Source organism: Camelus ferus, chromosome 8, assembly GCF_009834535.1.
Source record: "Camelus ferus isolate YT-003-E chromosome 8, BCGSAC_Cfer_1.0, whole genome shotgun sequence".
NCBI lineage: Eukaryota > Metazoa > Chordata > Mammalia > Artiodactyla > Camelidae > Camelus > Camelus ferus.
This window is the reverse complement of record NC_045703.1, coordinates 47,844,654-47,870,659: the sequence shown is the minus strand read 5'-3', so window position 1 is coordinate 47,870,659 and position 26,006 is coordinate 47,844,654. Positions and strand designations below refer to the sequence as shown.

General features: G+C 37.1%; 1 protein-coding gene across 10 annotated transcripts in view; it reads right to left on the bottom strand.

Moving 5' to 3' along the window:
* EYA4 (EYA transcriptional coactivator and phosphatase 4) overlaps window positions 1-26,006 on the bottom strand; it is a 282,139-nt gene that overhangs the window by 58,928 nt on the left and 197,205 nt on the right. For 7 of the 10 annotated variants that reach the window (XM_032484950.1, XM_032484955.1, XM_032484954.1 and 4 more), the window contains exons 4-6: window positions 10,959-11,083; window positions 9,501-9,569; window positions 1,335-1,427 (exon numbers count right to left, since the gene is read on the bottom strand). In XM_032484950.1, coding sequence (XP_032340841.1) covers window positions 1,335-1,427; window positions 9,501-9,569; window positions 10,959-11,083 — 287 coding nt within the window. The remainder of the gene's footprint in view (window positions 1-1,334; window positions 1,428-9,500; window positions 9,570-10,958; window positions 11,084-26,006) is intronic. The other 3 variants (XM_032484952.1, XM_032484959.1, XM_032484958.1) reach the window with 1 other exon arrangement.

Genomic DNA, 26,006 nt, shown 5'->3' with positions numbered 1-26,006 from the left:
ACTTGCTCATAAAATGGATCGGAGGTCTCCGAAATGCCTTCTGGAGCTAGCATCCCGTAATTTTCTCATTCAACTTTCATTAACTTGTGGTATACTATTTAAGTATGTCAGCAAATACTTAATTTCATTCCTATCCTTAAAAACTGTGATCATATGCATTTACTTTGAAGAAAGTTCACAACAGTTACGGTGAGTAATACGAATGTTAAAGCAAGTGGGTACCTATTATCTCCTGGGAGGCAAGCGAATCATCAAAAAGGATGTGAATTAGGACATATGTGTCTGTATACAAAGTGTCTAAGTTACTACTTCTTTCTGTTTGGAGCACTAATATTTATGTGAATACATGGCAGCTGCTTCCAATCAGTGCAAACCAATGAAACGGGATCATCTGTATCTATAAAAATCAAATATATGCTACAAGGACATTCTACTCAAAGATTTACCTCAACTCTTTTTACCTGAGAGGCATACCCACATGAAATCCTTGTATATGAGAACATGAATAAATATCAAATGTATCGGAGGAGAATAACAGAACTGAGATTTAATTATCACAAATACTTCTCTGGGTTCAATGTTCATCTTTCTGCTAAACAAATTCCTCCTCAGGTTAAAGAAAAAAATCCTTTCATCAGATAATAAAACAAACAAAATATTATAACTTAAAAAAAAAAAACCTTTAAGTCAACTTAATGCATGTCCTTCGCTGCCACCTGGGAGTTATCAGGTCCTTCTATTTAAAAAGGATTGATGTTTAAAGACATGCTATTGTTCTCTCTGAAGCATCTGAGTGAAAGTGGTGCTCTCAGAGGCTGGGTTCTAATGCAACCAGCATGTGCTCTCCCTCAGCCCATTAACCTTTAATACTTGTCACTCAGCTGCTTACACAGGAGGATTTTTTTTTTTCAACCCAGAGAGGAAACAAGGTTATTTAGGAGGAATCAAACGGATAGTTTTACATCTCGAATGTTGCCGAAAAGGCAGTTTTTATGTCATTTAAATGGCGAGTTGAAGGAACAAAGTCAACTATTACAACCTGATTATTAAATTAAGCACGTATAAAAAAACTATGAAAGAAGCCTGCTCTGCTTCTTGCTAATAAGAAGGTCGTGGGTCTGTTTTGCTGTCAACTAAAGATGCAGCAAAACGATTCCGAACATCACTTCTAAAAATACACAGTTTAAAGACAGTTAATTTTCCAAAAGGTGAATTTATTGCTGAATTAATAAAAATCCAGATTCCAACAGCTTTGGTGTTTATGCCGCTTATTCGCGAGGAGAATGACATGTACCCCCATGTGCATGTAACAACGCACGAGCTTAAGGCTTTACCTGACCCAGTAAAAGTGTCAAGCGCTCCATCTCCAGTCGTGGTTGTGGTTTCACTGCTGTTCAAAGGCTCTGTTTTGACTGCAAGGAGAGACACTACGTAGAAGAATAAGTACATGTGAGTTTTATTTCTAAATTCATACCAAAGATGCTGACTGCTCTACTAGTGGTCTTTCTAGCTACCATGGGCATGCAAGAGAAAACCTGAGAGGTTGATGAGGAGAGGTTTGTTAATTTAGCTTCTACGTGGACATGCATTTACAGAGGATTCAATCTAAAAATCCCCTGCCTACGCTGGTGTGCTTGAGTCTGGCTTTTAAAGGCAGTCAGCCTTATGAAGTGAAACAGCAGTACATGAATTTGCATTTTTAACTCACCTAAGCACACTCTGATATAATCAAAAGGCAGAAAGAAGGACTCATCGTCCAGTCTTTAGCACATTTAATCCAAATCATAACAAAGAGATTTACTGCTTACATTTTATTCTTCCCAAGAGGACGTTAAAAGAAAAAAAGACTGCTTAAGAGTACAATGAAGGCATATGCAAATACAGAAACCATGGGTATATTCATATGATGGGTGAAAAATGAGTCATTCAATCAATTTCTGCTCTATGCAAAGCTGAAGAGCCACACGGTGCTGGACTTCCTATTTTAATGGTATAACAATTTTTAATACATTATGGAGACAAGCATAGAATAAGAGAAGGTTTCTACCGCAGGAAGTATATCTTCTGAAAACTCCTTCATATATTACTTCTCCTCTGAGGTGGTATATTTTGGCAAAATCCTCACTTGGCACCGATGTGGCCTGGTACACATTACTGTCATTCTTAGATGTAAGGAGTTTGGCTGGGGCAGTGAAAAAGCCGCTACCCATTTTGTCACACCATATTTTCCCCTTGTGGGCAAGGCTCTGATACATGAATCACAGCAGCGAGGGAATAAACTATTTTCTACTTAACACCTCTTATGTTTCCTGGTCATAAATGGAATGATATAGTTAAAAAACTCAGAAGCAAGCAGAAACCTATAATGAACAAAGCTGACGACTAAACCAACCACGGACAAATGTGGCAAAAAGAATAGAGGGGTCAAGAGCAGAGCGTGCCCAACAACCAGGCAAGGCAGCAACGTCATTCTGTTAGAAAAGCAATTAATGATGGAGAAACATGCACTAATGATTATGTTCCCTTTCCACATCAAGAGAATCGGCCAGACCCTCCCTCTGTGAGCTCTGGGGCTCATTTACTATCCGTGATTTAATAACGTTGTGATGATTTGCTGGAAGGTTCAGAGTAGAAGTGTAACGGCTGGAAAGAGGACGTAAAGACACTTGGATTACTTCTCCCAGCAAGAGGGGAATTTAAGATTGACCTAGTGTTCAACAGCAGCAATAGTCTGAGGAGTCGGGTCTAATTATTTGTATGATGATAAATGATGAATTGGTGGTTATTACTTGTAGTTACTAATACTTGATAGGAGTCCATATTATGACTGTAGCTGACCACTGATTATATTTACACTGCAAAATTATTTACTACTGCACAACTATTTATCAAATGTTTACTATGTGCTGGGCTACTCACATTTAGTTAATCCTTAAAAGAACCCGACTGATACGAACAACTATATCCTTTTTTTTTTCATTTTTTTAAACTGAAGTATAGTCAGTTTACAATGTTGTTTCAATTTCTGGTATACAGCACAATAGTTCAGTCATACATATATATACATATATTTGTTTCATATTCTTTTTCATTATAGGTTACTATAAGAAATTGAATATAGTTCCATATGCTATATAGCAGAAACTTCTTGTTTATCTATCTTATATGCAGTAGTTAGTATATACCTTTTTTATACACTGAAAAGGAAACTGAAGTTCAGGTGGGATGAGGAACCTGGATAAATTCCACCACAGGATGTGACAGAACTAAGATTTGAACCCAGGTTTTTTGTTCTAACATCCATGATCTCTCCACCATAACACGCTGCCTTCACGTATGAAAACGGGTGATGGTCATGACACTGACTCTTCACAAAGGCTCAGAGATTGAAAGAATGGGATTATCTCCTTGACAGAGTAAAGGAACACTTTATTAAAGATGAAAACTGAAAAATCAGGAAACAGGCTACTAAAGTATTTTCTCCCTTTTTTCCTCATGAAATATTTTGAAAGACAACAAGAAGTAGCAAATCTGAAAGCAGGTGATAAGAGCACACACTCCAAAGGCACTTGACACGTTCCAGGCACGGCTGCTGCGCTTTGTGAGATCTTAACTCATTTATTCCCCACAATGATCATAAGAGATGAATAATATCATCATCTTCATTTTTCAGCTGAGGAAACTGAGGCACAAGGAGACTAAATAATATGCCTATAGTCACACAGCTTTTAAGAGCTAGAATTTGAGACCAGGTGGTACAGTTTCAGAATCCAAACTCTAAATCATACTGCCTCAGAGGCAGCACTAAGTAACCAAGGACTCCCTGCGTCTGAACAGAGATGATCCAGAGGAGCGTTTAGAAAGGTGTAAAAGGTACCCTCTGTGGTGCAGTGTCCACTTTTGACTTTCGACACGTGACAAAAAAGAATCGTTCAGAGCCTCCAGCAAAACTAAGGCAAGACAGTTTTTTGGAATTTCCAAACTCTAATAGTGGCTAAATTCAATTGATCAATACTAATGATAATATATACGTCGCTTGTGAATTGGGGAGAGGGGGGCAGAATGTCTATAAAACTAGTCGAGAAGCCAGACATGAGGATTAGTCCCGTTACTTTGGATCCCAGCTTTGAGATTTGATTTTAAAACCTTGGTGTTGATTATAATCTCAATTTGAAAGTTTCAGGTGGTCAAAAGGAGAAGGAAAAAAAGCCAGAGGGTTTGTGGTTGCATTCATTATCCCGGAGTCATCTCTCATTAAAATTTTAACGGTCTGCATTTAGTCAAAGACAGACAAAGAAGGGTCATTTAACTGAGAAAAGGCATCCTTAGAAAGCATATAAAGGGAAGTAAACATATCAGGCTGTGTTCAGTGTACTAAAAAGCATGCATTTAAAAGTAATAATTAAATGGAAGCTAACATTTGGGGGAATTGGTGCAAATTAATGCAAATTTATTTTTCATATGCACGTAAGAGTAGAACAAAAGGGAAGGGGGGATTAATTATGGTGCTACAGAAAATAGGTTTGCACGAGGTGAGCATCAACAAACATCTCTTGAGCTCCAAGTAAGATGCAGAGTTCTTCTGAGTTGATTTTTATAGAGAAAGAAAGTAATATTAGGTAATAATAATTTTTTTTCAGGAAAAGAAAACTCAGAGAAGTGAAATTAGCTGATTTATTAAAAAGATGTTAAAATACAAAGAAGTATTTATAACAGCATAATACTTACACTAATTACCTGCTTTATAAATATTAATACAAATGTGCTTAATATTTATAAAACATGTAACTAGTAATACAAATGTACTTAATATTTACAAAATAGGCAATTAGTATAAACATTATGATAATTACAAAGTTTGAAAAATGGAAGTCATTTCTACTAAAAGTCCGAATATATTTGAAATGTATTCCATTTTCTTTGGTCTTGTGTTTGTTTCCACACTTTAAATGAGACATACCATATACTTTTCCAGTGGCAGGAAATTTTTTTCATTTAGTACGTGCAAGGCACTACTGGAAAGATATTTATCAACAAAGCAAATCCAGTTTTACACATCTCACTATTTCCTAAAATTTGTAAAAACCTCATTCCAAATGATTATGTGTATATGTTCACTCTCATGTTCAAATGTATTTTTTAACTGTATTTTATTTTTCTTAAATTAACACAGAGGTTAAACAGAACTTTTTACTTATTTTTAGGACAGTGTCCAGTATCATTACATGCTATAAAGTGGAAAGAAAAACCTTCTATAGGAGAAAAGCATCACATTTTTCAACAAAATTCAAACTTACAAAATAAACATCATGATTTCAAAAGCAGTGATCATATCTTAATGTCTTAGCCTAATGAGTTTTTTGGTTTTATTCTTCTATATGCTCAAAATAAGTAATTTATCTCCCTAAAGATGGGATGAAATAACTATACACATATAGCACTTTGTACAAAACCATTACTTTAAGAAACAATTACAGTCAGACTCCCTCCACACTAGTGATCCACTTGCAACTTAGGTGTTTTTTCATAAAGCCAAATAGTTAAAAAAAAAAACGGAAAAGTAATTTTATTATATTGATACAATTGGATTTTATTTTTAACTTTTAAAAATAATTGATATCTACAGACTAAAGCAAGATTGTAATGTGATTATTGTCAGGTGTCAGCTATGGCTACTAAATCCTGATTTTCACTCTTCACATCCTAACCTTCACCTATAGCCTCATATACATATTTCCAAAGCAAATTTAACCTCGTCTCTTCAGATTATCTTTAGAATTCAAGTACAACATTAATGTATACTAATTGTTTCTAGAGGAAGTCTGTGTTATCATAACCCAATGTTCATGTTCATTTGTTGCAATATTGGGCTTAACTCTTGAGAGAGAAGGTAATCCAAGTAATTTACGTATTACATTTCGTCTTTAGAAATCTGTTTAAACTGGTGTCCACTTAAAAGACTACGTATGTAATTCCAAATACACGCCTTTCTGAACCACAAAATCTTACATAGCCATGTCTGACAGCTTAGGTTCTACAAAGAATTTTAGGAGGAGTTAGATGAAGAAGGACCCAATTTATAACACAGCAGGGAAGAAAGAAGCATTGCCTACCCAGTTTTAATAATTGGTACAGCCTGACTTATGTTTCTCTACCTCAATTTTTTCACTCCAAAACCTATGAACACCAAATGTCTTTTATTTCTAAATATCCAGACAGTATTTAGTTTTGTAAAATAATTTGAAGCTTCTAATTTATGGCTTTCATGCCAAACAGAAAATCTAAAAAGAACAGAGCCACAACAGTAGGAGGCTCTATTGCACAAACACATACTATTCAGAAGCAAATTCATTCCATGTGAGTCAATCATCTACACATTAAAAATTCTGGGAGATTCTTTTCCATGATCTATAGATTTCAAATATAGAGAATATCATAAACCTGATCAGAATGTCTGATCTTGGGTCCCCCAAATGCTCTCTTTGAAGTATTTTCTTAATCTCCATGTAGAATCAAGTATTCCCTCCCTCTGCTGTGCACCCACCTTGAACACATTATGTACTCATTATTTTCTTTTCTGTTTCCCTCTGCTAGACTTTTGGTCCCTTGATGGCCAGTATCATGTTCTATAGGTCATTGGATTCCTATTTCTTAGCACAGAGCCTGGCATATAATAGGAACTTGATACATTTTAAGTGAGAAAATGAAAGTTCACTTTCAGACCCTATCCTAAGCATTCCCAATAAATCTAAGTATTTTTGTATATAAAGTATAGCTAATCACGTATCTTGACACCATTAGGAAAATCAGAATCTTACTCCTATATCTGGAGGTAACTTTTCACCTGACTGCCGTGCATTTACATGCATATATGTACATATACATGAAGTAAGTGTACACATGAAGTAGCATATATGAATTTGTATCAGTGGTTAGCAAACTACACCTCAAGTGTTAAGTCTCCCCATGGCCCATTTCTGTATAGCCCATGAGCTAAGAATGGCTTACAGTTTTTAATAGTTGGAAAACATCAAAAAAGGGTAATTTTATGAAATTCAAATTTCAGGGTCCAGACATCAAGTTTTATTTGAATATGATCAAGCTCATTTGTTTACATATTGTCTATGGCTGCTTTTGTGCAATGAAAGCAGAAATGAATCATTACAACAGGGACCATATGGCCTGCAACGCTGAAACTATTTACTATCTGACCCTTCACAGAAAATGTCTGTTGACTACTGATCTATATGTTAAGGTATGATTGTATTTATTCTATTTTTATTGATAGTTCTACATTTTAACAATTTTACAAGTGATAAAAATTTAAAGGAAAATCTAGGTTCCAAAATAAACCTGCAGATGTAATTCTATAATTAGGATTAAGGTGACGAGACGTTTTAAGTTACTTTAAAGAATAATGTAATATATTTAAACAGCACCAAGGTAGTATGGTAAGATATTAAGGCAATATTATAAACTCATTCGTATTAGTAAAAAACTATTAAAATTATCTTTTTGGAAATCTCAAAATTAATGGAAAGATCTTGAAAAGCCACTAAATCAGCTTTTGCTTTTTGTTTTATTACAATAATTTAAAAAAGTGATCCAATTCCAACAATGAAACCCAGAATTATAAATAAAATAGTTTACTCTTAATGGGAAACACTGTGCACCAAATGCTTAGTTTGTCTTATAAACACATGGCATAAAGAGTCATTAAAATTTATTAAATATTTCATACCATTATGCCACTGAGACTATCTCATTAATAAAACTATACTTAACATTTTGTTCCTAAAAGTTTGCCTCTATGGCCAGCTTACATGTTCTAAATGCAGAATTTATCTGACCAAACACTGGAGAGTCTTTTAACATACTGCATGTTTATATTTTTCTTTAAAAAATGTTGCTTAATTATTATTGATTTATTAATTAAGGAAGAAGAAATATATTGGTTTATATTACCAAGAAATTTACATACATTATATAATTTAAAACAAAAGCCTTGCCAGAGGCTTTTGCCAGCCTCCTTTTATAGAAAGGAATTACAGCTCAGAGAGGTTAAGTAACTTGTCTAAGATGACACAGCTAGTAAATACAGTGCCAAGCTTCAGAACTATGGTCCTCCTGACCCAGAAGTCCTTGTTTTTCCCACAGGATCACACAACTTACAACATTAATACTAAAAACCAGGAAAAACTAATGTTTAACCCTTAGAAAAATGTTTCTGTTTGAGATTAGATGTAAATGACTAAATACTGATTTTATATATCCACTATTGTAAAGTTGCCTGTATTACATTAATACTTCAGAACAGAACAACAGCCAGTGAACTAAGAATGTTTTTTACATCTTAAATGTTTAAAAAAGAAAAGAAATTAGAATATTTTGTGACATATGATAATTACATGAAATTTAAATTTTAGGGCACCTGACCACGTTCATTCATTTATGTATTGCCTATGGCTGCTTTTGAGCGTAGATAAAACAGAAGCAGCACAGCCTACAAAGCCTAAAATAGTTCCTGTTTGGCCTTTTACAGAAAAAGACCCTTGAGTTAGAATTCGGAAGAACAAAATTCTGGCAACATATTTTTTAGGTATGAAAAAGTATATTTTAAGAATGGAGTTGAAAAAAATGAAACTAAAACTATAAAATTTAACAAATGGGCAACGGAGTACTCTTCATTTGCCGATCATATATTCTAATTTAATCTAAACACCGCAAGGTCCAGCCAGTCTGTGCCTATTTGAACTGCTTGCTTGTAATGCACTTTTCTAATAGGTCCTGAGCTCTTCTTTTTAATCCTAGAATTGGGTGGTTCCACAGTAGTGTTATGTGGTTTTGTTTTAATATTTAAATTTTGATAGCATGTTAACTTCTGGTTTACAAGAAAGTTTATTTATATTATATGTATATAATATATGAATGTGGTTAATACCTATAGTTCAAACACTTTAAGAGACTTTGTAATTTTAAATGTATAGCTTTCATCACTAGTAATTATTTTAAATGATGGGCTTTTAAATGTTACTGTTACTTTAAGTATTTTAATTGGGTTATTTATCAAAGTCTGTAAAATATGAAAGATCCTTTTGCCACGTTACACATTTAATTTAAATTATGGCAGGCCATAGGCTATGGAGATTGAGTGTGTATATACGGGCACGATCTGCTTCTACTGCTCTTACTGATGTGACAATTGGGCTGAATTAACCACTTAATAAACTAATAAGTAATTAGAAAAATAATAGATGTACCTATTTGTGCAATATTATGAAAAATCCAAGAATACTACTGATCTAAGATTAGAATACTAGTTGATTAAAAAAAACATAGTCAACTGTTATCAATAAACACATAAAGGCATGTTCATGTCTCCATTTTCTTTACAAGTACTGAACACGGAGAAGGGAGTGCACACAGAAATAGCAAGAGAGCAAATCAGAAGGGCAAACCGACACACCCAAACACATGCAGTGTACCATCATCTCTCATACTTGTTGCGGAGGAGGGGGTGTTGCAACTCAGCAACCAGTCTGCAGTGTTTAAAACAGTCATGTTGTCTCCTGAGAACAGGAACAGCATAAGGGTTCATTGTCTGAATGCCCACTCGGTGTACGAGAATAGTCTTCAATGCTTGTGCTGGTTTCTGACCCTTTTGCCAAAATTACAACTGCATGGTATGACTTTCACATTTTAGTTTATCAGGTCTGTTTTAGTGCAGTTAAATATATATACGTGTTGATTAGTAAACTTCAAAGTCTGATTCCAGAGTGCAAGGGGCTTTTAAAAATCGTATTATTTGTATCCAAGTTAAGGTTTAAATATAAATGTTCTTACCCCACATTATCACCATACAATCTTATAAAATTTGCAATCCTGCAATTAATTGGCTGAAATTATAGATGCATGTTTAGAGACAAATAAACACTATAAACAGGGAAAATGTTAATCTACAAAGAGTTTTGTGTAAAACATTATTAAATACAGGCAAGTTGCAATCCACACAACTTTACAAAGAGAATTTCAGATTTCACAGTTATTCTGAAATAAGTGGAAAGAGGTGTATCAGTTTTGTAAATATTGAAAAATTCAAAGAAAATATGATGTGGCAAATGCTGATTTTTAATAATAGGAATAGCTTATAAATTAAAATAATTTTCAAATAATTTTTCACTCATTGACTAAAACAATCTACAAAACTTCAAAATTGTGAATAATTTAAAATGCAGCTTATATACACATGTCTGTGTATAAGCTTTCTAAATATACATATTCTGATGCAAAAATTGAATCATATTTTCTGACAGATTGAATGCATTTTATAAACACAGCAGGGCAGAATATTTGAAATAGCTATCACCACTGCCATATGCTGTGGCATAATCATGGGCTACTCAAATGAAAAGGTATCTGGGAAAAATTTCAACTCCTATTTTAAATTCATGTTAGGTATTTCTCTCTTTGAAAAGAAAATGCAGCAGATAAGGTCATTCATTTTTCTATTCCCAAAAACATTTTTTAAAAAAAACCATTTTAAAAAACAATTGAGGGGAGCCTTTCTCTTACAATTCAAAACAAAACCCAAAGCTAGTATAATTTCTTTTCCTTCTTTTTTTTTTTTTTAAAGATCAAAGTGTAAATCCTTTGGCCATATTTTCTACATTTTTAAAAATATTTACTAGGGCAAATACAAAAAGAAAGCCTTGCTTAAGATTCAAAATGTTGCTCAGGGCTATCTATTCTTTCTCAATGTTTTCAAGTATAGAAGAGGAGCAAAAATTTCAAGAAAATCAACAGTACAATAAACAATCCATTAACTATCTATTACTTGGGGGTAACACTGACTTACGTTATTGCTAATGAAATATTTACTTATTAGTAGCTCCCTAATGTGTGAAATTACAGCAAACACTGAAATGTGATTCTAGGTGTCTTCAGGGTTGTACACTTACCTCCTGTCCCATTTGTGGTGACTGATGTGCTGCTGAGATTAGTTTTCTCCAGTTTGGAGCTACCCGGAGTATCACCACCTCCAACCAGAGGATGAGGACTTGCTAGGTCCTGCATTTCCATAGACCTGTTAGAGCAGGAAGAAGCAGGGAGAAAACTGAAATTTCAGCAATGATTTCTTAATAAACTACATACATCATTCTACTGAGCATGTATGTGATCTCACAGTAATAGGAATTGAAACTTACAGCTAAGCCTTTTTGGTTGACCACATGAACGTGCCAGTCCATCAAAAATTAATAAGTAACACTCCATGGAAGTTAAGCCTCATAATTTGTTACTTGTAATAACCAGATAAAAACTCAGATTTACAGGAAGGAAGAGTAACAGAAAGATAAATTTATAGGTAAATAGAAAAGATTATCTTATTTTTCTCTTAATTCTTGAAAGACAGCCAACTGCACAACGTATAATATCGTATAGAAGGAAAATACATGACAACATCGCCACAAAGGAGGGATGCTGGAGGGCAATGGGGGAGAGATGAATAGACAGAGCATGGAGAATTTTTAGGACAGTGAAAGTACTCTGTATGATACTGTAAGGAGAGATATATGTCATTATACATTTGTCCAAACCCACAGAATATACAACACAAGAGTTAACCCTAAGGTAAACGATGGACTCCAGGGTATTATGATGGGTCAACGTGGGTTCGTCCTTGGTAACAAATGCACCATTCATGTGAGTGCGGCTGGTACTGAGGGAGCTTGTGCATGTGCGGGGCAGGGGGTAGGTGGAAACTCTCTGCACCTTCCTCTCAATTTTGTTATAAATGTGAAACTGCTCTAAAAAATAAAATCTTAGGAAAAAATCAAATCAAAATATTTGGTATACAAATAAAGCAATTGTTAGTGACAAATTTATATCTTTAAATGGTTATACAAGAAAAGGAAAAGAGTTTAAAATCTGTGATCTAAGTTGCCACCTTAAGAAACTAGAGAAAGAAAAGCAACTGAACCAAAAGTAAGTAGAAGGAAGGAAACAGTAAAGGCAGAAATTACTGACACAGAAAATCTATGAGTAAAGATGATTTAAAAATTCCAAAAATGATCATTAGAGATACCAAAGATATTAAATAAGGGAATACTATAAAACATTATGCCAAATAATTTAATAATTTAGATAAAACCAGATTTTCTTGAAAGACACAAACTATAAAAACTTATAAAAACTGTCCTATATCAATTAAAGACATTGAATTCATAACTAAACACACACACAAAAAAACCCTCCATGGCCATACGGTTTCATCAGTGAATGCCACAAACATCTAAGGAAAACTAGTAACAATCTTTTATAAATTCTTCCAGAAAAAAAAGAAAGTGAGGTAACATTTTTCACTCCATTGCATGAGACCAGAATTACCCTGATCCAAAACCTGCCAAAGGCAATTCCAAGAAAATTATGGATCTCTACTTCTCATGAACATAGATGAAAAAATAATTTAAAATATTATTAAATAAAATCCAGCAATAAAAAGGTAATACATGATGCCCAGGTGTGTCTTATCCCAAAAATTCAAGGTTGAATTAACACTTGAAAATCAATAAACGTAATTCAATATATTAACAATATGCTTTCAATGGGTGTAAAAAGCATTTGACAATATCCATTACCCATTCATGATGCAACTCTTAGCAAACTAGGAAAAGAAGCATGTTCCTCCCATGTGATAAAAACCATTCTTAAGAAATCTACATTCTACATCTTACTTAACGATGAAACACTTAATTATTTCTAAGATCAGAACTAAGGCAAGGAAATCTGGTTTTCCCACTTCAATGCAACATTTTAATGGCACTCTTAGCCAGTGCAAGAAGACAAAAACAAATACATAAAAGGGGTGAAGCTTAGGGAGAAAAATTGTTAATTAACAGATAACATAATTGTTTATGTAAAAAATTTAGAGAAATCCATAAAAAAAAAAAAACCCTACCAGAGCTAATGAATGAATTTACCAAAATTACAAGTGAAAGGGCCTTGCCAATAGTAAGTAAAAACATGAACCAAAAATATCTGAAATTCCAGTCAATGCCTCTCTAATTCAAACACCGAACTCCCAAAACTGGCTGCTCAGAAAGTTGGAAGTCGGGCTATTCCCGGTCCCACTCCAGCTCAGCTCAACTCCAAGACGACTCTGAATGCTCTCTTTCACTGCCAGCTGGAGCAAAGGACTCTTTGGGAAATAAAACAAATACCATGCTCTGTCTCTACTGAGTTTTTGTATATAATGTTCAGAATGACTTCCTGAGTCATAAAAAGCAGCAGGAAAATATGACCCACAGTGGAGAGAAAATACAGTAAATAGAAGCAGACCTGTATATGACTTGAGTTTTGGAATTAGCAGACAAGGATTTTAAAACTACTGTATATATGAAATAATTTATAGGAAAAGATACACACACAAGGTATATACACATAAGTATGCCACATACATAAATATAGTCATATATGCCAGATATGCATGTTCTATATACATTTTATATTTTCACATAACACATATAATTATGCATATGACATGAAAATATTATATTTATATAATACTTGTTCTATATTGTACATAGAAAAATAAAACTCGAAAAATGAACCAAATAGAAATTCTAGAATGAAAATTATAATACATTAAATAAAAACATTCTTAGAGTGGACACTGACCCCCAAAATCAGTAAACCTGAAGTTGGGCCAATAGAAATTATCCAAACTGAAGCAGAAAGACCAAAAAATGGAGGAAAATACTGAATCAAGTATAAGTAACCTGGGGAATATTATCAGAAAGCAAGAAAGGGAATGAGACAAAATAATTTTGAAATAAATAATGGCCAAAATTTTTTCCAAATTTGATGAAAAGCATCAACTCATAGAGCCCTGAAACACAATAAATGAGAAAAAGAAAACTAAGCCTTAGGCATATTACAGTCAAATTCTTGGAATAAAGGAAACATTTATAGCAACCAGATAAAAAAGACATAAAGGAGACTGGTAGGACCCCCCAAAAGTATTATCTATAGCACGCTCCTGGTAACAGGCTTAATTACAGTAAACAATGAAAGCTGGTGATTTTATTTTCTCCGACTGAACCCACCCAACATAAAATGTTTCAACTGAACTGAACAAACGGATGATTGCTTATTACATGCAAAACACTGTCACAGGTGTTAGGATCGCTGACTGGGAAAACCATGGCCCTACCCTCATGGAGTTTATGATCTGCTTTCTAGCAGATCCTGTGCACTGAAAATAAAGTACATTAAGGCTGGGTGAAACAGACAGAAATCAGTGTGAACTTAGAGTCTGGGAAATTTTCTCAGAAGTTCTTAGCTGGGTTTTGATGATTTCAAAGGTGGGGTCCTGGGGGAAGCATCTGGTTGGTGGTATTACTGAAGCGGCAAGGTAACTAAACTACGTGCAAGATGAGGAAGCAAAGAAAATCAGTCAGAAATGAAAGGAAGGAGCCCGCACCACAGAGGAGCAAGAATATGTTGCTCTTGTGAAACGAAACAAAAATAGCCTTGGTAACTTACATTCCAGTTTCCAGAGAACCAAAATGCAATTATCTGATGGTTAAGTCCCCTTTGCTTGAATTTATTTTAGTGAGTTGATACTTGTTACAATTCATATTACAATTCACAGGGCCTTTAGAGAACAGACATGCATTATTGCTACAAACTATACAGCAAGAATATTTCTATACTTTATTTTGTATGTTTTTAAATTGATTCTTAAACTTCAGATTCTTTTTTAAATCTAGTTTATATAAATATAATATATAAAATATAAACTTTACCTTAGAGTTCAACACCAGAAAATGATGAAAAGATACCAGTTTTTACTGAGTACATATGCTTGGTACTTCAAATATATTCTCTCTGTTAATCTCTACCACACACTGATATGCAAATTATTTTCCATACTCTATAGGTGAGAAAACTGATGCTTAAAGAAGATATACAGCATGTCCCAGACCACGTGGGTATGAAATAGCAGCCCCAAGAATTTGAACTCATGTCTATTTGATGCCAGAGCCGAGGTTCCTTCTGTCACACACTGCATATTACCCATTTTTTAAAGTGACTAATTTTTTCACCCTGGGAAATCACAGTCAGGAATGAATAACCCTGCAATAAAACATTTTGAATTGTTTTCAAAAATTACTAAACTCAATGTAAGCTTCTACTCTGGCAAAACTACATTACCTTGTTTAAAGGGGACCACTTTTTTCCTTCCAAGATACCATTTTCAACCCCCTTTTTTAAAGTAGTCCTTATGTCATTAGGCCATGTGAATACTAGCCTCTATTTGGACAATACAAAAATGAACTTATCTATAAGCACAAAAACTCATTAAAAAGAAAAGAGAGAAGACTTTCAGGTCACAGGAAGCTGTTTGCTTGTTTTTTGTCTGTAATTCTTCTGTAGCATAGGCAGAATTTATTTCTAGCAGACTTAAGTATCCTCTTCAATCCCAAGGAAGAGCTCACTCTATATCTGTCATTTTAGAGTCTACAGTAACTCAGAAACCATGATTCCTTCTACACTGAGCCTGGTAGTGAGTCAGAGCCTGTTTATTTACAGGGTGAGATTCCATCAATTCTTCATGACTCAAGAAATCCAAAAGCATCCTAGACATTCAAAGGCATTCACCCTCATGCCAGCTTTTCTCTTTACGTAAGTTGGACAGTATGTATGCATGGCTCTATGTCCCACGCTTTCATAGTCTACCTTAACTAGCCAGTTTCCATTTTGACCATCAGAATGTGTTTAAGGGCAACAGTTCAGGTATTTTCTTTGCTCATAGCTCCTTTTCTATGTAATATAAACCATTTCATTCTCCTTGGCTAGAAAATAAGAATAACAAAATCAGATTCTACTTAAATAACTGGAGTACAGGCTCCAATTAGGGCAAGGGTTATTTTCTCATTTTGTTCATTGTTTTTTTCCTCTACATTCAGAATTGTGCAGGGTACTTAGCGAGCGCTAAGGATGAACAATAAAATAGGGATGGGACAAATGGCAAATGCTGATGAACTGATTTGAGTTACTTGGAGTCAAGTGTACTCTGGTTCAGCAAACACTGCTTGAGTATCCATCATGTTCTAGGGACACTTCTAGGAATCCACAGAATATCTTCCAAGAGCGGGGAGGTGAGTGGGAGAGCAAGGCGACAGGTGGAGGGAGTGAGGATTAGGTCTCTGATGTGAATGTGTGTGGAAAGTTTCATAGCTGCATGCGCAGCATTAGATCTCCCAGGTGAGTGAGGTGCGTGTGCGTGTGTGTGAGCAGGTGCAAGGGGTGAGGAGGAAGATGCTCTGCATGGATACAGAAAACCACTGTGGAAGAAAAAAACACAATAAAGAGACTTGGTCAGCTTAGATCAGGTGAAAGTCGTGGGCATGTCACTCCAGGTACCAATTCCCATTCTCTGGGAGAAGCACATCAGGTAGCAACGGCAGGCCATCTTAAACCCACCCATTCCGTATCAGGAGCCAAGAAACCCTTGTCCCTGCTGCAGCCCTGAGCCAGTTTCTCCCCTGGCAGTTAGGCTAGGAGATGGAGATGCTCTCTGCCCCACGGTGCCTATGTCACTGATGAGGTGAACAGAGAGTCCCAGAAGAAGGCCCTCAGTAACCCATTCCACCAGACCTCGTCAGAACTGGGCTCTGCTACAGAGAAAAGGTAATGTAGGCAGAGGACCCCTGACAATAAGGATCAGGGAAATGGGCCGTGGATAATGGGAACTGTTCTTGCAATTGGCCAGTGACCTCATGCCTGTCCCTGAGGCCAGCCTGAATGCTTGCAGTGCAAGTGACCTGCCTGCCAGAGTGACCTCAGGCCTTGCAGAAACAGCAATTAAAGCCCTGGACACACTGTTCTCTGGACACTTTTATAGTCCTTCCTTTCCAGGGCTTCCTTAAGCTCCAGTCCTGCAGCTCTGGCCCTCCCCTCACTATGAGTCTAACAGATTATTCAGATAAAACAGTCTCCCCACCCAAGAAATGTTAGTAAATATTTTTTAAATGGATCTGTAAAGCATTTCTCTAAATTTAGGCTTCCAAAGTACCCCCAACCTACATCGAAAACAAGGAGAAAAAACCCCAATGAATTCTCCAAGCATTATTTGAATAATAAAGGACTCAAGTTTCTGCTAGATCAGTTACAAACCAAGGTTAATGAGGCAGGAAATTATTCCCCTCCAGCAAGCAGAAGAATAAAGCCATAAGGCCACAATCAAAACATCTACTGCCATTAATTATACCAAGAAATATACAGACTCTTTTTCTAAGGGAAAAACTCTACTAATAAGGATCAAACATTTTACTGGGTGAATGAATGAGCATTCTTCAATGCTAGAATGAATTTAAGAAAGGAAAGCATTAGCATAATGTACCAAATAAAGAAGGTTCTTTATGAAAATGATGGAATTTCGGAGTCTCGAGGGATGTTCAAAGTCCTCGAATGCAAAAATACCATTCTACGTGCAAGGCTGTGAGTGCAGCGTTAAGGGCCTGTACCACAGGCTGAAACCTGGGGTTTAAACTTCATCTCTACCCATTCACCAGTCACTGGGCGTTAGGCTCAAAAATGCAGGTAATGATACCCACTGGAGGGTTACTGAGTGAATTAAGAGCACACACAAATTGCACAGAATTTGGCACACAGTGTATCTTAAGTGTTAGTTCTTACTATAGTCACTTCTACAATACTGTCGATAAATGCCTGATTTGTCTGTTTGAAAATCTGCAGTATTAAGAAAATCATTCTAAGAGAGCCCATTTCATTTCAGTTCACTCTTATTATTAGTAAGTCTTTTATACATGCTTTCTATGCAACTTTGGTCCTAGAAGAAATTAACCCATTGACATGGTTCAAATATCAGAGAGGGATGTCCTGACTCAGAGCCTTTATAGATACAAAATACGGCAGAAATATTACAACTGTTAACACTGGACCCATCGGTGTAGCCTGAAGAGGATACTAGCTTTGCTATCAGACACTTGACAGTATAAACATACGCTGAAACCCAGCCAACCAAACCCCTGTGATTTATCCCCTGTGATGCTTTAGAGCTCGGTTTTCTCTCAGCCACAACACAGGCAGCTGGTATTTGGAACCTCAGTGAACAGCTTTTCATGTGTCCTCCTTAAATGCTCTCTTGTCAGACTGAGCCCATTGTTTCAGCGTGTCCTCTTAGATTCTGATTCTGCCGTTCAATGTTTTCTTTCCCTGTGCCGTGACACCCATAAGCTTCCTTGGCGTGCACTCATCGCCAAATCACAGTAAACATGTGGCCCAGGCCAATGTCAAGGACAGGTCTTGCAGAGGGCTCTAGAGTTATACCTCTAGAGCTGTATCACTGGGAAATGGTCGTTGAGCAAATGGTAGTATTATCATTCAGTCTCTATTTTTCTATCTTTGCCTCATAAATATATCAAGAGCCTTTGAGACATGTTGTTGATGTCCGTAAGTACTAAGTATAATGCATGCCTTTGTTCCTTCTTTCTGGTATTGCTGTCACAGAAAAACCTCTGAGGCTATTCTGGTATGGCTTTTGCTTAGAGGACTTAGGCTGAATTCTCATGATCGTAGCCCTCTTTCTAATGATTTACATTTAATTATCTAAGAAGGTAATTTAATTTTTTTGAGATTGACTTAGAATGTAATTTTAGAATCAACAATCCACAAGAAGGGGGAGGGTATAGCTCAGTTGTAGAGCTGCTACTTAGCATGCACGAGGTCCTGGGTTCAATCCCCAGTACCTCTGTTTAAAACAAATAAACAAACAAAAAAATTAAATAAACCTAATTACCTCCCCCTACCCCAGGAAAAAAAAAAAGTCCATAAGAAGTTCACTGGTCTAAAGTTTACTCTATATCATCCAAAGAAACAATGACAAAACGATTTCTCAAGCAAATCTGATGCTGAAATACACAAGAGGCGTGTGCTTTATTAGATAACGCTATAGATCAGAAATCAGGAACACGAATCTAAGTCTACGGTCTACTACGTAGAAAAAGTTAATGGGCGTGTGTGTAGATGGTTTTCCAAATATCTTCTCAGGTTTACAAGGCTCTCTAAATAACACCGCGCGTCTTCCACAGACTGGCGTTATGTACTCTCTTCCTTTCTGTGCCAAGACATTCTGTATCTTTATGAGGTTACTCAACCCATTCACTTTGAACGCAAGGAAGTTAGCACCTGCCACGGGGGATCAGAATGTGAAATATGAGGAGGGAGCCCTGTGATAAGTGCCTGACCTTAGCAAAGAAAAATAAAACCTCTAAGAAAGCGATGAAGAAAATGCAATAATATACCGATATCCCAGCCAGAGTGCTGTGTGGCTCTTCACATAAGCAATTAAAGCTCCACTCCGCAGGAAGCAGGGGTTGAGGATGTGTGATCCACAGGACAGCAGTGCCAGGAGACGTCAGGGAACTCCCCCACTGCCCCATCCTGATGACCCCATAACATGATAGTCTCCATTAAAAAAAAAAAAAGTCAACCAGCCATCTTAGTGATAGGAACCTGGGGCCCATTTCTCATCTGACGTAATACTTTACAGAGCAGGTCCAAACACAATGCAGGGCCCTTGAAGTCAGCCGGAGCTCAGCACTCTGATCCATGCCAAAGAGCAAGATGAGAAATGGGGCTGGTATAAATATTCATTGGGAAGTTACAGCCAACCTCCTTGTGCTATGTGCTTAGTGCAACTCAAAACTGCTCCACCTGGTCCCTTCTGGCTCCCTCCTGTCTACCAGGGGCTGGCAGCTGGAAGGCAGGCTGAGCCTTACAGATCTTTTAATTTGCTGTAGCACCAGAGGGGCAGGCAGGAGGAATGACAATGCTTATGCTGGGATTCAATTACAGAGCTGTTTTTCTCCCAGGTGGGAGGCAACTTTTGACTGCAGAGAATTCAATGCTTCATCTGTTAAGGTCCTTTAGGAAATGATTGGTGGTTTGCAAAAGCTAGGGGTGTGGAATAATGCACTAAGGTCAGCCCTCAAGACAAAAAAATCTTGGCAAAAAATATCAAGCAAATCGAATGATATTTTGTTAGCCTCACGTGCAATCTTAACTTTTCTCTTGTTTTCCAAAGCAAAAACATTTCCTAACTTCCGCCCAGGAAAATACAGATGGCTGCCCCTAAATTCTGAAAGAAATTGCTGTGTAGCCTATAAAACGTAGAATGTGCGAAGCTTTGAGATCACCGTCCCGTGAGTCTCACTGCCAAAAAGTTTTGTAAATACTGTATAAAGTGAGATGTGTTCCAACCACGAACATTTAAGGGGAACACATGATGCTGCGAATTTAAAGCACTGTACAGTTCCTAAAAGCTTGACAGAAATACCTACAATGTCATTCTTTCTTTACAATAAAATGGCAAAATGTCCTTATGTTTTAGGACACGAAAGTCAACAATTTGTTGTAATTTGTGGGTGGTAAAGGAGGCGGGTGTGCTTCTTATTTCATCTGCTACAAAGCAAGGGTCACCAAATACATAAGTAAGGTTGACTGTTGTCTACTGGATTATTTCTGTATGAATAGTTACTATGCTAATAATTACAAAGCAATATTATCCTTACTTATCAGAGTAGATCTGTTAGAGCTATTACTTGAATGACCTTCCTAGGTGGGTAGCTTCATTTTCAACCTATTATTTAAAAGGAAAAAAAGAAAGTTGCATTGTTTTTTAGCTTTAACTCTCAATTTCGCAATTGCCCTAGTATAGCCAATTCTCCCTATAGTAGTGAGAGCAATCTTTGCAGTAACTGACTCAAACCACGTTCGTCTCCTGCTCAAAACTTTGTAATGCCTTTCCATCCCTCTTAGAGTAACTCCCAAATTCCTCATCTGGACTCTCAGAGCATTTCCACAGGTGAAACACCAATGTGCCACTTCTCTGACCTCGGGTCCCAAGTGATTCCCAAGTTGATTCAGTGATGGCACTCCCCCTGCCCACGGCACGGCCTCTCCCCCACCTTGACCTGCCCATCTTCAAACACACCCAACAGGCTCCTAGTACAGGGCCTCAGCACTCGATGTTCCCTTGCCCTGGAACACAGTTCCCCCAGCCATCCTCCCTGTCCCACTTCTCTGTTCATACATCCCCTATTCAGGGAGACTTTCCCTGCCTCCTTGTAAAACAGCAGCAACCCCACCCAGTAATTACCCACTCTCCAATTTATACTATCATTATACCATTTAGAATACTGCTTTATTCTTCTTCAAGGCAATTATCTCCCCTGACCTCGTATATATTAATTTATTACTTAACTGTCTCTCCCTCTAGAATGTATGCTCCAGGAAAACAGGGGAGCTTTTCGTTCATTGCTGTATTTATAGGGCCTAGGTCAGTGGCTGGCAAACAACGTGTTCAATTAATAGCTGCTGAATGTGTGAATAAATTTCCCAGTAACTTCAAATGATAGATCTAGTTAGTCCTTGTTATCTCGGCTTGATCACATATCTCAATATTACTCGTTTTCTGCAGCACAGTTTTATGGTTTTTTAGAATCAGTTCTCTGATAATTAAAAAAAACATGATTCAAATATAAAGAATTTTATAATTTGATTGACAGAGAATCTCTATTTTTTCATCCTTAAATTTGAAGACTAGAACAATTTAATAATTATTTAACAACTGTCTAGGATGTATCAGGCACTTTGCTTTCTACAGTTTTAGTAAAAACACAGTTTCACTTGAAATTAAACATTTTCTTGTACTCTTTACAAAAATCCAAATGTTACCTTAAGACCAAGTGTCTTAGCATGCTCAGGCTGCTGCAGGCTTATAAACGACAGAAATTTATTGCTCACGGTTCTGGAAGCTGGGACTTCCAAGATCAAGGTGCCAGCGGAGCTGAGCTCTGTGCTGAGCTGAGGGCCCCCTTCCTGGCTCATGGCTAGGATTTCCCACTGTCCTCACCTGAAGGAAGGTGCAAGGGAGCTCTCTGGGACCTCTTTTATAAGGGTGCTAATCTCAGTCAGGAGGGCTCCACCCTCACGATCTAAGCACCTCTCAAAGGCCCACCAACCAATACTATCATCTTTGTGGGTTAGGATTTCAACATATGAATTTTGAGGGGTCACAAATACTCAGACCATAGCACTAAGCAGAGGTGGAAAGTAAAAATAATCTATTTTCAGTCCCCAAATAAATATTGTTTGAAGCCTCAGTAGAGTCTAACATTTAAAATCTCTCCTAAACACACACATACACCTAAAATACAAATATTATTTTCTTATTTAAAATATTTCTGAAATTCACCAACTCTGTGAGATTAAAAACAAACAAACAAAAAAGTCCAGAGCTTTCTTTTTTCCTCCCCTCCTACAAAGTGATGAGAACTCAAGAGGCTTGACAAGTTGACTAAGTTCACACAACTGGTCACTGGAACAGCCTTCAACAGAATCTAGTCAGGAGCCAGGGACTAGATGTTGAAACATTTAATTGATGGTTTGCCAAAAACAAACAAACAAACAAACAAACAAAAACCCACCACTACTCTTACTATTTCCCCCCTCTAGCTACTATATTATCATTACCCTCCCTTTTAAAACCCAGAATCTTCAAACTCGAGTCAATGCTTCATATTCTCCCTCACCTCACAGACACCCTCTCTCCATCCCAGTCAGTTTCCAGAGTCTGTCTGAAGTCATCTCCTTCTAATTACTACTCTAGTGGGCTGTTCGGTTTTTTCTTTAAGTCTTAGTTTGGCCCCTCTTTGGTATTTCACATTGTTAATGACTTCTTCTCAAGCTTCCTTCCTCCTAGGCTTACCTAATACTTCTGTAGTCCTGGTGCTTGGTTATGGGTTCACCATTTTTCCACTTCCTTTTACCTAGAAGAATCTTAATTTGTGTTCAGGTATTCATCTCCTACCAGCAAAGCTCAGTGTCTCAGGGAAAGCTAAATCGACTCTCAGCTCCAGGACAAGGTAACCTAATTCCTCTTCCAAGTTAGTGACTGTCTGAGGAATCATTAGCTAACCAACCATATTTGTGCCAGTGGGACCCAAGGACTACTTTGCTGGAGATTTGTGGGAAAGTTCTTCACACAGGAGAGCTTCTGATCCAAACTGCTTCTTCAAAGCACTGGATGTGAAGGAGGGAGCATGCAGTGCTGGTTTCTACCACCAGGCACCCTATCACCAGAGGAGAAACAGACTTAGGGCAAATCCCAGGCTGTGGAAGGCAGAGCAGCAGGAGACAAAGGAAAGTGATTTCTCCATGAAGGTACTGAGCTCCTGGATCAACCACTCTGAGGCCATTCTACCTCTGGAATTCCAGTTATGTGAACCAATAAATTACCTTATTGTTTAAAGCTAAGTGAGTCAGCTTCTCTATTACTTGCACTTGAAACCATCTTAACTGATACAACTACTCTTTCCTGGTTTCTTGACATCACACCTGACCATGAATTTTCAGTCTTCTTTGTGGGTCATTCTTGTCCTCTTAACCTTTCATTGTTCGTAATCTTGAAGCCTCAGCCCTCATCTCATCTCACATACGTAAACACCCTTCTGGGGAATTTCCACACATATTTATGTCTTTAACAACTATTTTTTTTGTTAATCAATTCAAAATCCCTCCCTCCTCAGCCCTCAAATCTCTTCTAAGCACCTGATCTTATCTGCAATGGTCTTCACCAGGATCTTTCATAGACGCATATATCCACAGCTAAACTCATCATCCTCCCTTTCATACCTACTCATACTCTTATCTGTAACTATACTAGTAATTATACTATTTAAAACTCAGATCAGAACCCTAGGTGATAGCCTCAAGCCTTCAGTCTTTACAAAGTTCACCAAATACTCTCAGGGCCTCTGCCTAGATTCCAAAATATTCACTCTCCTTTTCCTCTTAATCAGTACTTAAATTAAGTCTTCCTAATTCTTCACCTAATCTTTCCTACAAGCCATACTTACCACACAGAATCTTGGCAGTTTACTCATTTTTAAGTGCATACCAAGTGGTAGGTACTCTGATCACACCTTGATGAATGAACAAATAGCTTCCTGATTTTCCTCTTTTCTCCAAATCATCCTCCAGACAAGCACCAGAATTACTTTCCTCAAATACAATTATAACTGTGTCACCTCTCTTCTTAAATCCCCTACCCTATCTTGACCAAAAAAAAAAAGGGGGGGGGGGTTCTTCAGTGGTTTAGGTTCAAACATTTAGCGAATATGTACTACATGGCAGATTCTGGGAAAGGGGCTTTGAATGAGTGAGTTATGTTTTTCTTCTTTTAATAACTGCATAATTTAGGAAAGAGTTGGTAGACAACCTTAGCTACGGCAAATACAAGTATCTTGGATTCTACTCTGAATCCAACAACCTGCATCTATTTACTCCGACCCAGAATATTCTCATAGCATTTTTATGCTCTATATAGATCTGTACTAGAATGATCTTGAGTTAATTTCATCTTATATTAATGCATTAGAATTCCAGAAAATAGATGACTGACTAATTGACATTGTCAGGTACAGATTATCACTATTTTCCAGAAGCTTCTCTAAAATTCAGAATTTACATACTATATTACAGGTAAATTAATATGGTGATTTGCTGGTTTTGTGATTCCACTTGAATACACATCCACTTATAAATGCCATTCACTTTGAAGTGTTTTGCAGTGGGTTATTTCACCTGTAAAGACTGACTACGACACAGTTGGGACCTGGGTGCTACAGACTAGAAACACCAAGAATCCACAGGAGATGTGACTTGGTCACACAGATGCAACTTCATTTCAGCAAGACATAAATTATTAGTACGATTCAGACAGATGGACAGGGTACCCTGGGGAGAGGATAAACTTGGAAACAGCATGGGTTGGGAAGGGGGAAGAATAGATTAACTAAAGTGGAGAATGTGTGCTGGAGAAGAGAAAAAAGTTTGATTATTAGAATAGCTAGAACTTTGGAAAGCCCGGCACTGGAATCTGAGAGGGAGGCACTGTAATTAAAGCACTTACTGTAGGAGATTAGTCTAGCTAATCTGTGTTAGTATGGTTTAGAAGAGAGGGAGGACTTACTGACATACTCTGGTTACGGAAGCTGATGCCAGCAATTCAGGCAGGAAGTTAAATGGTTTAAGACTAAGGTGGTGATGACAGGATTGAAAACAAGTGAAAGACGTTAAGCACATTTTGGCTGAAAAATTACAACTTGATCAGACATTTAAGTCAGACATTCATTTATTCATCTGTACTGAAGCACCACAAGTTGAGTCATTCCTATTTCTCGAGCACCCCTAACTTATTTATTGAGCACCTGCTATGGAACTGACATTCTACCTGTTACTAGATTCAAAAGGGAAAAACAGCCACAGCCCCCACACTCTGTGACTGTGGTCACAGTCTAGTAAGGAAGACGTAATGACAGCACAGCACAAGGGCAGTGTTATGGACATCGGCAGCAGAGATGGAAAGTGATGAACGTTGTCAGCTTTTGTGTAAACGTATATGCATGTGTGTGCAGAGATAAAAGAAGGCTTCAAGACTGAGTTCTGAGTGTTCCCCATCCCCCACCACTCACCCCACTCCTGGTCACAGTTGGTGAGCGATTTCAGAATATAGGACAACAGGTTTATTCAAAGGCACGGGGGCAGGAAAGGACATAGTGTGTTGAGATACATGTAAGTAGTCAAATATTCCTGCATCATAGAGATTAGGGAGCAGGTGATGAAGAGTACAGAGCTCCTCTCGTCTCTGCTGAGGGCTCTGAATTGTAGTTGGTTGGCAGGGAGGAGCAAATGGAGAACTGGGAGCAACTGTGCAGTGTGGTCAAAATTACATTTTAGAAAATCCGTGATGAACACATGGAGGCTGAACTGGAAAGGGGAAAACTGGATTCAGGGTTGGGGGCGGGGGTGGAAGACAGACAACTGGTGTACTGAGGTAGGCAATGGGTAGAGATTAAACTAAAGCATGATGGGGCAATGCACTGACGGTTAGTTATGCAAGATGCTGGATTACCAGA